This window comes from Tachysurus fulvidraco, chromosome 21 (assembly GCF_022655615.1).
Source record: "Tachysurus fulvidraco isolate hzauxx_2018 chromosome 21, HZAU_PFXX_2.0, whole genome shotgun sequence".
Classification (NCBI taxonomy): Eukaryota; Metazoa; Chordata; class Actinopteri; order Siluriformes; family Bagridae; genus Tachysurus; species Tachysurus fulvidraco.
This window is the reverse complement of record NC_062538.1, coordinates 8792471-8805922: the sequence shown is the minus strand read 5'-3', so window position 1 is coordinate 8805922 and position 13452 is coordinate 8792471. Positions and strand designations below refer to the sequence as shown.

The window sequence follows — 13452 nt, the reverse complement described above, 5'->3', positions numbered from 1 at the left end:
AAAAAAAGAAACCTGTCCATTCCCACACGTTTAATGTGTTATCAGCAAAGGAAATAAACTTTTTTTAAAATTATTTTTATTTTTTTTGTAATTATTATATCATTAAACATCACAAGTACACTACTTTCTATAGTGTCTTTGTTCTTTAAGTTGTACTGTTGATGTGTAAATTGTGATTTGTTCGAAGTCATTTACTCATACTATACACACATTTGCTCATACTACACCTACTTCACTTTTAGTCAATCCAACAACAAATTCACAAAATAGAAGACAAAATTTTGTATTGTCTATAAAGTCAAGTCATATATATATATATATATATATATATATATATATATATATATATATATATATATATATATATATATATGAGAAGAAAAAAGTTATACAGTATATATATAACTTTTTTCTTCTTATTCACACTTTCATGTTGTTTTTATTTGGTATGATAAAGATATATATGTGGATCCACCTACATACAATTCTGGATCTGTTCGTATGATTTTTCATCTGATTTTTAATACAGCTACAGCATTCACCTTATTTGGAAAATTTGGTTCACTGTCAAACGCCTTTAGGAAACACAGTCACCATGATGAAATGGTCTGTAATGATCTTTCGGCATGATTCATGTTAGTAACATCCACATGATATGAATAATCTTGATATATATTTGAATCTCTTGTACAAGTATCAAAAACAGTGGCTTGGTTTTACTGTATTTACTGTTATGTATAATCAAATTAATAATGAAATTATTTTTGCTTTGTTTGAGGAACAGTAAGACTGAACATCTTTTAATCACAATGAAAAAGTGGGGTCAATATTGTCAATTATAGTCTTAGACAAATTTCCTTACATGACTGTGACGCTAAAATAAACGAAATGCAAATTCATATCCATTTTTAATTTAACAAGAAAATACTTCTAAGATAATCTGTCGGAAGAAAACCCACAAAAAATGCCCCAGTGACAAAAAAAAACCCGCCCACAAGAAAAAAGCCCTAATGACTTCAGGAGGATATTTACTTTCCTCTTTCATATTTCATATATACTGTCATATTTACTGTTAATGTACACGCTTTCTTCCTGAACCGTCTGGTTTTAACTACAGCGAAACGAATAATTTGCTCGATTATTTTGTTCAAAAAACACATTTCGTTCACATACGAAAATAATCCAGAAAATACTTCCATATGAATCGAAGAGTCGACACCGCGTGTGTTTACACTTCAAAATGTGTTAAATGTGTTATCATTTTTACAACGTATGGAGACATTTACACAATATTTATCATAAACGGGGGATGTGGACGACCTAAACACGGATATATGCAAGGAAAATTTAGATTGATTTCCTATCATCGGGCTCATGAGGAATTATATTTATTAGGAGTCATCGATGTCGGAAAGTACCTAACTAATACGGAACAACATCCAGTTTCAACATTCAAATGACACCCCACACAGAAGAGCAACAGCCGGTTGAACAAGTTCTTTTCTCCTAAAGTAAGTAATATCACCGTATCATTTATAATCGTCATTAAAACCGAATTATTATTCTTTCTGCGTGTATATGTCAATGTATTATGTTGCTGCAATTCTAAAATAATAATAATAATAATATAAAACTAATTCTTGAGTAGTGTTTTTTTATTTATTTGTTTATTTTTATTAGTTTTTTAGAGCTTTTACTCTATAATACTTTTCTGACGCATATCACGAAAAAAAATGTTATATGAGGTAACAAAATCTAAAAAAAAAAAAAAATTCCCTTGAGGTTTTTTTTTTAAATTATTATTAACTATAACAAACAAACAAGGTACGTAATCAAATCACAAGAAACATTACAATAATCAGCCATAGATTGAGCAATTCCCTTGAGGTTTGGTGTTTGCGTTATTTTCTTTTCCGTTGACTCAACTTCCGGCTTCAGCCCCATTTTAAAGCGTCTGAACACGACGGAAAATACTGATAAATTATAAGCGCCGTCTGGTCTTCATTTCTCGGCTTTATATGGTGAGTCTGACTTGACTAAAAAAATCGGTTTCCATGAATATTAGCCAGTGGTTTGTTTTCGTTTTTGTATCATTAATCTGTTCGTTGTATATGATCTAAATACTAAAACAGAAAAACCAGTAACAAAATGGAGACTGTGACTGTTTGGGCTCAGCGTCTAAATCTCTGATTACTAAAAATGTGGTGTTTTATTCACAGAAAAATACAGAAATTATTTTTGTAAAGGTTTTTGGGGGATGGGTTGATGTCCTATATAAAATTCCGAACCAGTTAAACATCTCGACTATAACGTTCTCGAATAGAACAAGGAAGTTCATTGTCCTTGTACAAAAAAAAAAAAATTTTGGTCACTGTTTGTTTTAAAAAGATATATAAACAGGTTACATTTTAATGTATGTGTGGTAAGTAAAGAATACAAGCTTACTATTGTTATTATAATTATTATTATAATTATATATATAAATACAACATTTATTATATAAGGTGGGTTGTGTTGGACCAATCAGTCCACTGCAAAGTAAAAAGCTTCCTGTTGTTCTTGTCACTTCTTAAATTTTACTGCTGTCTCATGATTAGTGCATGCTTGCTGACTCATAAGGACAGGAGGATGTGGAAATATATCCCATTGATGAAAACATGTACATCCTGGTTTGCTTAAAACACTAGTTTTGCTAAACGTGCGCAATTTTGCGTAAAATCTTCGGACCTCACACCTACCAGCACCCCTACAGCTCCATTGTTCTCCTTTTGTTGCGCAAACGGCCCCATCACCTGTGAGGCCTGGCTCATTTGCATTTGTTCACTCAGAGTAGCTCAGATCCAAGCCAGGCCAAACCTCTGTCTGTGACGGAAACCTTCAAGGCCTATCTATACAAAATAGTCTGTTTAATTTATATAAAAAAAATTGTGTGCTAAGGTTTGTCATTGCCATAGTGCATATCATATTATACAACCCTTATGCAGACCTGGGGTCTATTTGACTCATCTGGAAAGTTTAATGTGTCATAACTTGGGTTTCCTTCCACATATTTGCCTGAAATTTACCAAGATTGTTCCAAATTATGAACTTTGCAAGTAAAATTAATCTTGTCCTCCCGGGTCAATTTGACCCGGCCACATTTAGTGGGGCAATTGGTCACACTTTTGCCCTTTTCAGCGCAATGAACATACATACAGACACAAAAATGCACACACAAAATGTACACTAACACACTCTCTCTCTCTCACACACACACACACACACACAAATTGGGCATTGCATCTCATTAGGCCTCCAGAAAAAAAAAGCTACACATTTGTAAATATTTCACTTTTGAAATGCCTTTGCCAAGCAAAGGGCAAAATATGATCTGCCAAAACACACACACACACAGATGTTGTGTTTTCATATTCAAATCATATTTGTTTTCTCTCTTTTATTCATGAATTTAGTTGCTTCAGTCAGCTTTGACCTGGGGATGTTTGACATACACCAGCCAGTGGTTATCCAAAATATTTAATAAGTTCTGCTTATTTTACTTAAAATCATGGCATAATATCATGAGGTTTATTGTTTATAACTTAAATATAATAAAAAAACATAAGAGGTGTAAAGGAAGTTTTATTTACAATAAATTATGCCAAGTTTTTGAGTGGTGTGTGTGTGTGTGTGTGTAGCCCCTTTTTGGGTGATCAGATGGCATCTGGTAGGCAAAATAGACATAAGTGTAAAATGTTCAAAATGTCAGCTGATCACACAGAATGGTGATCATTGTAGAATTTTTACTTTATAAGCATTCAAGTCAATTTGACCTGGAAAAAACAGGTTTTATTATTTACTGACATTATAAATGGTCAAAATGGTTTCAAAACAATCTCCTGGCTTTCAAAGAGACATTGCCAAGAGATGGATTCATTTCAATTATACAAGACCTTCTAACAGACAAATTTGCTGCGGTCTCCGACATCTGGACATGCTTCAACAAGAACTGTGCTGAGAGTTTCACTCCAGGAAAACACATGTCCATAGATGAACAGCTGTTCCCTACCATGGTTTGTTGTCCATTCACACAGTATATCGCAACCAAGCCAGACAAATTTGGGATCAAGTTCTGGATGGCCACGGATTTGGAGACCAAATATGTCTGCAATGCATCTCCTTACTTGGGAAAGTACCCCAGTTGCCCAGGGTCCAGCTTGCGCAGTGAAGCACAAGCGATTTGCTACTGCACTGGACATTCCAATGTCCTCCTCTACCCACACAGTGCCGTCTTTTGTCGTCTGGCTCAGACAGGGCTTCCCAGTACCACGGTGCATCTTCTGTGGAGGCATGTTGGGTTCTTGTTCTCAAAATTCACTTTTGGTGTTATAATTCAGTGATGTAATTTCATTTTCATTGGCCATCATTTTATTCTGTATGTGTAAGAACATGTCAAAAGCCATGGACCATAACTTCACTCAGCTTATGACATCTGTCTACAAACATACGTTGGAGACTGAAGTGTTAGCAAGTTTTCATTTTATTCATGTATTAGCAACTTTTCATTCTTTCCCAAGTAAGGGATGTCTCATAAACACTCCTCTTCATGTCTCATACACAGTCTTACTGTTCCAAACACAAAGGAAACCCAAGTTATGACACATTAAACTTTCCAGATGAGTCAAATAGACCCCAGGTCTGCACAAGGGTTGTATAAATATGATATGCACTATGGCAATGACAAACGGCACACAATTTTTTTTATATAAATTAAACAGACTATTTTGTATAAATAGGCCTTGAAGGTTTCCGTCACAGACAGAGGTTTGGCCTGCCTTGGATCTGAGCTACTCTGAGTGAACAAATGCAAATGAGCCAGGCCTCACAGGTGATGGGGTCGTTTGCGCAACAAAAGCAGGGCTGAAGAACTGTGAAAATCTCAACAGGGGGAATCACACCTTGGGACCTGCACCAGAAAATAAAAAATCCAGTATTTCTAGTGTTAAACATTTGCATCTTTTATTTTGCATCAGTAAAAGGCTGGTATAGCTGTAGGGTTTCATATTAACTACGTGAAAGCCTCAACTCCAGAGCTGAGTTTATTGAAAGCTAAGATCCTCTTCTCCACTGGTCCTTTTTGGAGAAGAGTGGACACCCCTGGTCTATATAGTCAGTGCAGCTAGAAACTTCAAGTGTCATTCTTTCACAATTTATCTGCATCAGATGACATTTTTCTTTTTATCCCCAGGTAACCGTGCTGCCAGAGAAAAGGGATTTCTCCTATCAAATCAGAGCAATGTCTCTGAAGAAACATAATTTAATTTCTTAATTACATTAAATCTTCACTCATGGATATGTAAACCCCACCATAAGGGATGTCCTCAGGGAGAAGGGCTTTATTTACCACATCCAGGAAGTTTGTTACTATAGGGTTTGTCATTAACACATGATGTCTTGTTTAAAGATGTCTCCATCTTGTCTGGGTTGGTTTATTGATTTTGTTAATGATCCTGGGTGAAGGTGGGTAGAGTTGGATGGTTACTCAGTTCAGTTTTATGTTTTAACACTCACTTTTGTACACAAGATGCTCTTTCTAACACTTGTTGGTGGATTTGTTCAGAATTAGTTGTCATGAGAAGCCATGGTTTTGCATCATTCCAACATATTTGGAATTTTGGCTTGTTAGTGGCAGAATACACTGTTAAACTTTGGTGTGGTTCATGATTCATGTTTAAATTTAAGTAAAATTGGTATCAGTCTATGCCACCAGTTACCAGTTAGGACAGCCAGGGAAATTCATTTTCAAGTCAAGAAAAACATGCATTGTCTTGTGGTGATTAGAAAGTTACCTGCGAGGTTTTATGTTCTTGTCATCTTTGTTCATTTGGCCTTCAGAGTTCAGTGTTCTCCCTCGCACGTGTAGTCACTAGTGTGCATTCAAGATCCTGGGTGTGATAAATAAAGCCCTTCTCCCTGAGGGCATCCCTGTTTTCCTCTTTATAATGGAAATCTTACAAAATAGTCCTTTCCTAAGAGGTCTGTGTCGTACCAGTGCACCAGCAGACCTACAATATGATAATACAAGTGAACTGTTTCGCATTTCGACCTTCGCAAAGTTTCCCTCCTCAGCACCGGTGACCGAGAGAAGCCTTGCCCGTGCTGGTTTTTTTTACACTGGCACAGGTGATAGAGTCCAGTGTTTCCGATGCAACATCACCATTGACAACTGGCAGTCAGGAGAATGTCCAGCCGAGAGGCACAAGCAAATGTCCCCCAACTGCACTTTCATTCAGAGCTTGCCTTCTACTGCCAATCTCTTGTCATCCTCTCATTCAGCCTTTTCACCTCTTCGCAATGCTACTATCCTGCAACTAAATATTCCTGCAGCCACTTCAGCTTCAGGCCCAACAGATGAGCAAGCTGGATATCTGAACATGAGCAACCTTGCCCCCTCCAGCCCACTGTCAACTCGTGGTGTGGAAGACATGTCCCATCTGAGGCCACCTGCTTGCCACAATCCCAGTATGCGACGAGAACAGGATCGCTTGGACACCTTTCAAAACTGGACACTTGCCACGATCACCCCTGCCGAGCTTGCTAAGGCTGGTTTCTATTATCTCAGCCAAGGAGACAGAGTGGCTTGCTTCAGCTGTGGTGGGCACCTGAGTAACTGGGAGCCTGGAGATAGGGCTTTATCTGAGCACCAGAGGCATTACCCAAACTGCCGCTTTGTGAGAGGTGACCGAGCTGATAACATCCCAATAGCTGGTGGTTTGGCCAATGTCTCCAACCCAGCAATGCAGCAGTGTGAAGAAAGGCTGCTTACATTTATTAACTGGCCTTCAAGAATACCTGTCCGCCCAGACCAGCTGGCCAAGGCTGGTTTTTACTATGTTGGTGAGAACAGCTTTCATTACTTTGGCTTGTCTATTTTATTTGTTCAGTATGATATCTAAGGAACATTGCTTGTTTGTAGGTCGTAATGACGATGTCAAGTGCTTCTGTTGTGATGGAGGACTCAGATGTTGGGAATCAGGAGATGATCCTTGGGTTGAACATGCTAAATGGTTTCCCAGGTAAAGTGATTTTGTATCAATGACTCCTTCTATTCAGTTGGGTTTTTTTTGTTGTTGCTTAAACTCACTTTTTAAATCCCTTTTTGTTGCAGGTGTGAGTATCTTTTGCAAGAAAAGGGGCAAGAGTTTGTTCATCAGATCCAAGCTAGGTTTCCAAGATTGTTTGAACAGGTATGTCATGGCAAAGAGTCCTGTATACTGTCTACTTTATAACGATTTATTACCACAAGAGGATCTACTTTGGTTCTTATTTTTCCCCACAGCTGTTGAACAATGGAGACTCAAGAGAATTTGTTGATCCACCAGGTAAGCAATTAATATGAAGAATTCCATGCTGTTGTGGATAATGAATTAACACCTATCCAATCAGGACTGAGCATTCAACAGCACTTTCTTATAAATGAATGTTTTTTGTTTTTTTTTTTGTTTTTTGTTTTTTTCCCCCATTTGTATTCATAGTTGTACATTTGGGTCCTGGAGAAGAGCGCTCAGAAGATGCTGTAATGATGAACACACCTGTGGTGAAAGCAGCGCTAGAAATGGGATTTGAGCGCAGTTTAGTGAAGCAGACGGTCCAGAGCAAAATTCTCACTAGCGGAGAAAACTATAAAACTGTCCAGGAACTGGTGTCTGATCTGTTGAGTGCTGAAGACGAAAAAAGAGAAGAGGAACGAGAAATGTTTGCAGAGGCAATGGCGTCAGGTGTGGCTTCAGCTTCATGCAGGTTCATTTGGCAGTTTAAATTCAGTGTGGTAAATATCCGTCATTAAGCTTTCCTTTTTTTAATTTTTTGTTTGTAGATGGATTTACATTTTTGAAGAAGCACCATGCTGCCTTGACACAGCGTTTGAAAAGTGTCCAGAGCTTAATGGATCATCTGTTGGAGGAGAATGTCATTTCACAGAAGGAGTATGACACCATACGCAACTGCACTTCAGTCAAGCAGCAGACCGGTCAACTCATCGACCTGGTCTTGTCAAAGGGGAATGCAGCAGCAGAGGTGTTCCGCAACTGGATCAAAAAGAATGATGTGTACCTCTTGAGAGAGCTAATGGGTATTAAATCTTTTATATTATTTAGTAGTTATTTTTTGTCTGTGAATTGAGTGTTTGGTGTTTGTCTCTGTAAAGACTGTTATAGTTGACACCTTATATCAGGTAGGAACATATAAAGGGGATCCCTTTAAAAAAATAACAATAATAAAAGCGATACTCAAAGAACATTTGTAGAGATTTTTTTTTATTATTATTTATTTATATTTTTTTATAAGTAAGGAGGGAGAAATCCACAGCAGACATACACCACAACATATTACTGACAATCCATTGATGTTCTTTTTGCTGCAATTTCAGCCCAGACAAATGAAGCTGTATCACCGAGTCAAGATCTTTCAGGTATCTTCAAATATTAGGTTTTTTGTTTGCTTTTGTTTTTAGTCTTTTGGATTTTTTTTTTCCCAGTTTGTAGCTTTTTCCACTAAGGGAATCAGATACAGATCCTGCCCTAAAAGACTGAACAATACGGAAACTATTTATTAAAAGTAATGTGTTTTAAATTATTTTACAGACTTGCCAATGGAGGAACAGCTCCGGAGACTTCAAGAAGAACGCACATGTAAAGTATGCATGGATAAAGAGGTCAACATTGTCTTTATACCATGTGGGCACCTGGTGGTGTGTAAAGAGTGTGCTCCTTCATTACGCAAGTGCCCCATATGTAGAGGCTTGGTAAAAGGCACTGTACGTACCTTCCTTTCTTAACTGTACCAAGTGCTTTAGATACATACTGTCCGAACTGTAATTGCATAATAATAAATAGTGTTCAGACAGGGTGTGATTGGCAGATTTATTAAAGTCATTTGAAAGTTGTCTCTTTTTTGGTTTTTATTTACAGGATAAAAATAAGAATATAAATTCATTTTTACACTGTAATAACTAGACATCCTTTAAAAGTTCATGTACATATTCATTAAGGATAATAGAATTAAATACAGTAATTTTGTAAAGCAGCAACTCTGGAATAAGAAATCCATAGCAATAGATATATATCCAACTCGAAGGTTTCCCCAGCTTGGGCCCACTTTAACCTTCACTCTGAGCTTCACATACAGTTTCACAGCAGCTTCCATTTCCCCTTTCACAATTTGTGCAACCTGATTAAAAAAGAGAGGAAGAAAAAATATTATTGCCTCCCAATTTTGGTCATCTGCAAGTTCTCACTCACTATTTAGCTTTTCACTCTCATACAAGTGCAGTCTTATGTATACATGAGCTCTCAGACACCAGGGATCAACAAGGAATAAAGCCATCCCTCCTTCTCCCTGAGAGTTATATTCTCTTTCGACCTCCAGACACTGGTCTCGATCACTATGGTTTTTAGATTTCATATTTTAAAAGAAGTCTACACACCTGGATGACATCCTCCTCTGCAACCTCATAAATAAGTTCGTCATGAAGCTGGAGTATAAAGAAGGCTCCTTTAGAAGGTTTGGACCGAGACCTGCACCTTCCTTTGTCTAATAAATGAACAAAATCATAAGTCATGAATGTCCTAATGATAGAAAGGTCGCCTTCACTTTAGTGACAGGAGGTTTTACCTGGCCCACTGAGGTAATGCTGATGTGATAGCAGCACTTCAGCAAAAGCCTCCTCCAGTCTACATGAGATATTGATAGTAGCCAGTTTGACGATATCTGCTGCAAAGCCCTGGACTGTCGTGTTGACTGCCAGCCGTTCTGACTGGAGCGAGGAGGAAACCAACTTAGGAAGAACCGCTTTTTGTTTGTTTTGCTTCCCATCATTTTAAAGAAATCTAATAAAGAACCTTACATGAGACTTGATATACATGTTTGACTCCTTGATTCCAAGCAAAAACCGCTTCCTCCCAAGTAACGTCTTCACAAAGCCATTTTTACTGCAGTTCTTTACGGATTCACGAAGAAACGCCTGTATACCTTTGGGGAAAAATAAAATAATCACAATCTAGTTTGTAATGATGTTACATATCTAAGAACTACTCTGGAATTTACCTGTGTATCTGGACTTGAATGTCTCAATGCAGAGGTGGCAAAAGTACACACATCCTTTACTCAAGTAGAAGTACAGATACTCACTTTTTTAAAAGACTCCAGTAAAAGTCGCCGTTACTACTCCCTGTTTAGTGTCACGCTGGTAACTGGACGTCATGATTTTATATATATATATATATATATATATATATATATATATATATATATATATATATATATATATATATAATGTGTGTGTGTGTATGAATATTTAATTTTGGAGTGTGCTGATGAATATTTGTGTTCATCAGCTACAAGAGTGTTACAAAAGGCAGGCACTGATGTAGGTGAGGTAGGGTGGAGTCAGCGTTCACATTCATCCCAAAGGTGTTCACTAGGGATGAGATCAGAAAACAACCACATATAGCAGGAAAGGTCAGGTGACCCAATACTTTTGGAAATATAATGTATACCAAGTGTATCACCAAGGCAATATCCCAAACTGTAGGGAGATTCCAGCCCTGTCCTTGAAAACAACTCAAAATGATTGTGATGTTTTACAAATTACAAAATTAATGTTAATTAAATTAAACACTTCGTGTTTTTTGGGTTGACACCAGGGGCGGTTCTAGGATTTCATCTTTAGGGGGGTTTAGCCCTCAGTGAGAATTTAAAACAAGAAGAGTTCTATATTATATGACAACTCTGGTAATAAGAATAGGGAAATTTCACTGCTTTTGGTTGCCGTCTTTCCGCCGATTAACGTTATAGATAAACACCTCCAGCTCTGACTGCGCGTGCACGTTGCGCGTACCTGTGATTTTCCGTTGAAATAAAGCAGACAGCTGAAGACGCACTTTTGAAAGACTACAACACACGCGTGTAAAAGCAAAGTAAAAAAAATCGCTCTTGGATCAAGCTGATAAATAATTTTCTTTCCCATCGACGACATGTTCTGCATTTTTTATTGCTTATTTATGAAAGTAAAAATTATACTTATAGTTATAGGGTGCCTGAGATTACAGACAGGGGCTGAAGCCACCCTAAAAAAGGGCTAGAACCGCCCCTGGTTGACACAATTCGCAACGCATTCGCCAGGAATCCTTTTTGACGCCGATTATTTCAAACATCTCCCTCATATATGGCCATGTGTGTTCAGGAATGTCCTCGTTGTTAGTTATTTTAACATCGGTGACTCCCTCTGAATTAACATTAGCCATTCCTTTTGTAGGCGTGCTGCTCATGTTAGCTCCGCTATCCTTAGTCTATGTCTGATAGCCAGTAAATAATACAATACACCAGTCACATGGTGAAAAAGCCGAACAATGATAGGATGATAGGCTGGAAACAGCGCTCAATGAGAAGAAATAATACTAAAAGTAACGAGTCCGTTTTGAAAATGTACAGATATTTGAGTAAAAATGTAAGGAGTAAAAGTAAAAAGTTGTCCGAAAAATAAATAGTGGAGTAAAGTACTGATACCAGAAAAATGTACTTAAGTACAGTAACGAAGTATTTTTACTCCGTTACTTCCCACCTCTGCCTCAATGTAACAGACATTTTCATCAATACCCATTTGCTCTCCTAATGACTTTGCTCCCATGCCATAGATTATTCCATAACAAGTCTGTAGGAACAGGAGCACAACTTCCTAATTTATCTGCTGGAACATTATATTAAACTCTCTATTAAAAATGAAACATTATATTAAAAATGACAGGTAGTGGCGACAAAACAGGCTTGGGGTGTTTTATTCCTCTTTTACAACCGCAATATATTAACCATTAAAATCCCCACCCTGACTTTTTTGCACACTAACAGCTTCAGTTAATGTTATAACATATGATATCTGATAACAGTCATTTTATCACCAGACCTACTCAGAAACTGCAAAGCCCTGTACAGTTATGAAACACTGACACTAGAGACTCATTTACATTTACCGCATTTGGCAGATGCCTTTATCTAGGGCGACTTACATTTATCTCAATTACACAGCTAAGCAATTGAAGGCTCAGGCTCAGAGGGCCAGGAGTGGCAGCTTAGTGGACCTGGGGTTTGAACTCACAGCCTTTCCGATCAGTCCAACACCTTCACCACTAAGCTACCACTTCCCTAAAACACACCTTCATAACGGATGAACAGAAAACATTATATCAACAAACAGTTTTCCTTATAACTCATTTCTTACTAGTTTTAGAATATTTGGAGCATCTGCCCAATAAATCCCTATATGAATCAGATGTTACTACAAAAAATTAGACGAACGAATATAAACCTGTAATATACAGCTGTATGACTGTCAAGGTTGCTGTTATAGAAAATGAATCAACCTATTATGATGAATCAAAGCTGAGAATTCAGTGCCTATATGGTACCACTCAGTGTTGCAATGTAACGGAGTACAAATACTTTGTTACTGTACTTAAGTAGAAATTTCACGTATCTGTACTTTACTTCGCTTTTTAAATTTTAAAGCACTTCTCTCCCTATCTTTTGTATTTAAAAAAAAAACGTTGACACTTTTTCATTGTAACTTTGAACAAATGTTTTAAACTCATGGTATCTTAAGTATGTAACCTAGTGAGCCACTTATGCACTTATGTACGTCGCTCTGGCTATTTAAGCACTTATGTACGTCGCTCTGGCTAAGGGTGTCTGCCAAATGCTGTAAATATAAATGTAAATTTATGTCCTTTCACTTTTACTCCACTACACAGGTCCATAGCCAGCCTATTGAAAGGGGTGGTCTTTTTTCAAAACGTGGACCTTTTTGCAGTTTTTCCTCCTCCTTTTGTATTTAATTATGAGGTTCAATACTTCATTTTGGTGACCTTTTATGCATTAATTTGTGCTGGATTAGCATGTCTGCTGGTATCTTAACGAGCACGCCTTTTGATGCACCTAAATTATTTACTGCATTGTTGTCAAATTGCTTCCTCATGTACTGTACCACCTTTGTCAGTCCATTATGATAGCATCAGTACACAGTTCATAAGTTTAGAGACCACACTAACAACAGAATAGATTTAATTACCTTTACTGAAGTATTAATAATAATAATCATGGGCGAGGCTAGCCCCTTTTTAGGGGTGCTTCAGCACCGCTAAAAATGAGCTCAGCACCCCTAAAACTTGGAGTAAGATATGTTGTTTTTCTAAAATCTTTGTTCGTCTTTTACCAGGTTAAATTATGACCGAAACATACTACATAGTTTCTTGTTTAAAATGTATGTGTTAAGGATGAAAATAAAAACATTTTCGGACTACTTTAGTCCAGCGGGTCGCCGCCGCTGTGGAGTAGCACAGGACCAGGGTGACTCGTCCATAGTCATAAACGGAGAGAAGTAGCGCCGGTTACAATGTTCTTCCGCAAGACGCATGCAGTTTT

At 37.4% G+C, this 13452-nt stretch overlaps 2 protein-coding genes across 5 annotated transcripts in view; one reads left to right on the top strand and one right to left on the bottom strand.

Moving 5' to 3' along the window:
• The first annotated feature begins 1361 nt into the window (after positions 1-1361).
• On the top strand, positions 1362-8923 carry birc2 (baculoviral IAP repeat containing 2). Of its 3 annotated transcripts, none has more exons than XM_027134145.2 (9): positions 1362-1511; positions 5228-6876; positions 6956-7055; positions 7148-7226; positions 7319-7361; positions 7515-7757; positions 7856-8110; positions 8408-8449; positions 8622-8923. In XM_027134145.2, exons 2-9 carry the CDS (start codon positions 5982-5984, stop codon positions 8813-8815), a joined length of 1851 nt encoding a protein of 616 aa, XP_026989946.1. In that variant the 5' UTR covers positions 1362-1511; positions 5228-5981; the 3' UTR covers positions 8816-8923. The 3 variants fall into 3 exon arrangements, with proteins under 3 accessions (XP_026989946.1, XP_047661905.1, XP_026989945.1); XM_027134144.2 differs by lacking the exon at positions 1362-1511 and adding an exon at positions 1873-2021; XM_047805949.1 differs by lacking the exons at positions 1362-1511; positions 8408-8449 and adding an exon at positions 1872-2021.
• polq (polymerase (DNA directed), theta) overlaps positions 8513-13452 on the bottom strand; it is a 34577-nt gene continuing 29637 nt past the window's right edge. For both annotated transcript variants that reach the window (XM_047805944.1, XM_047805943.1), the window contains exons 31-32: positions 9464-9570; positions 8513-9207 (exon numbers count right to left, since the gene is read on the bottom strand). In XM_047805944.1, the coding sequence (XP_047661900.1) occupies positions 9001-9207; positions 9464-9570 (314 nt within the window). In that variant the 3' untranslated portion in view covers positions 8513-9000. The remainder of the gene's footprint in view (positions 9208-9463; positions 9571-13452) is intronic.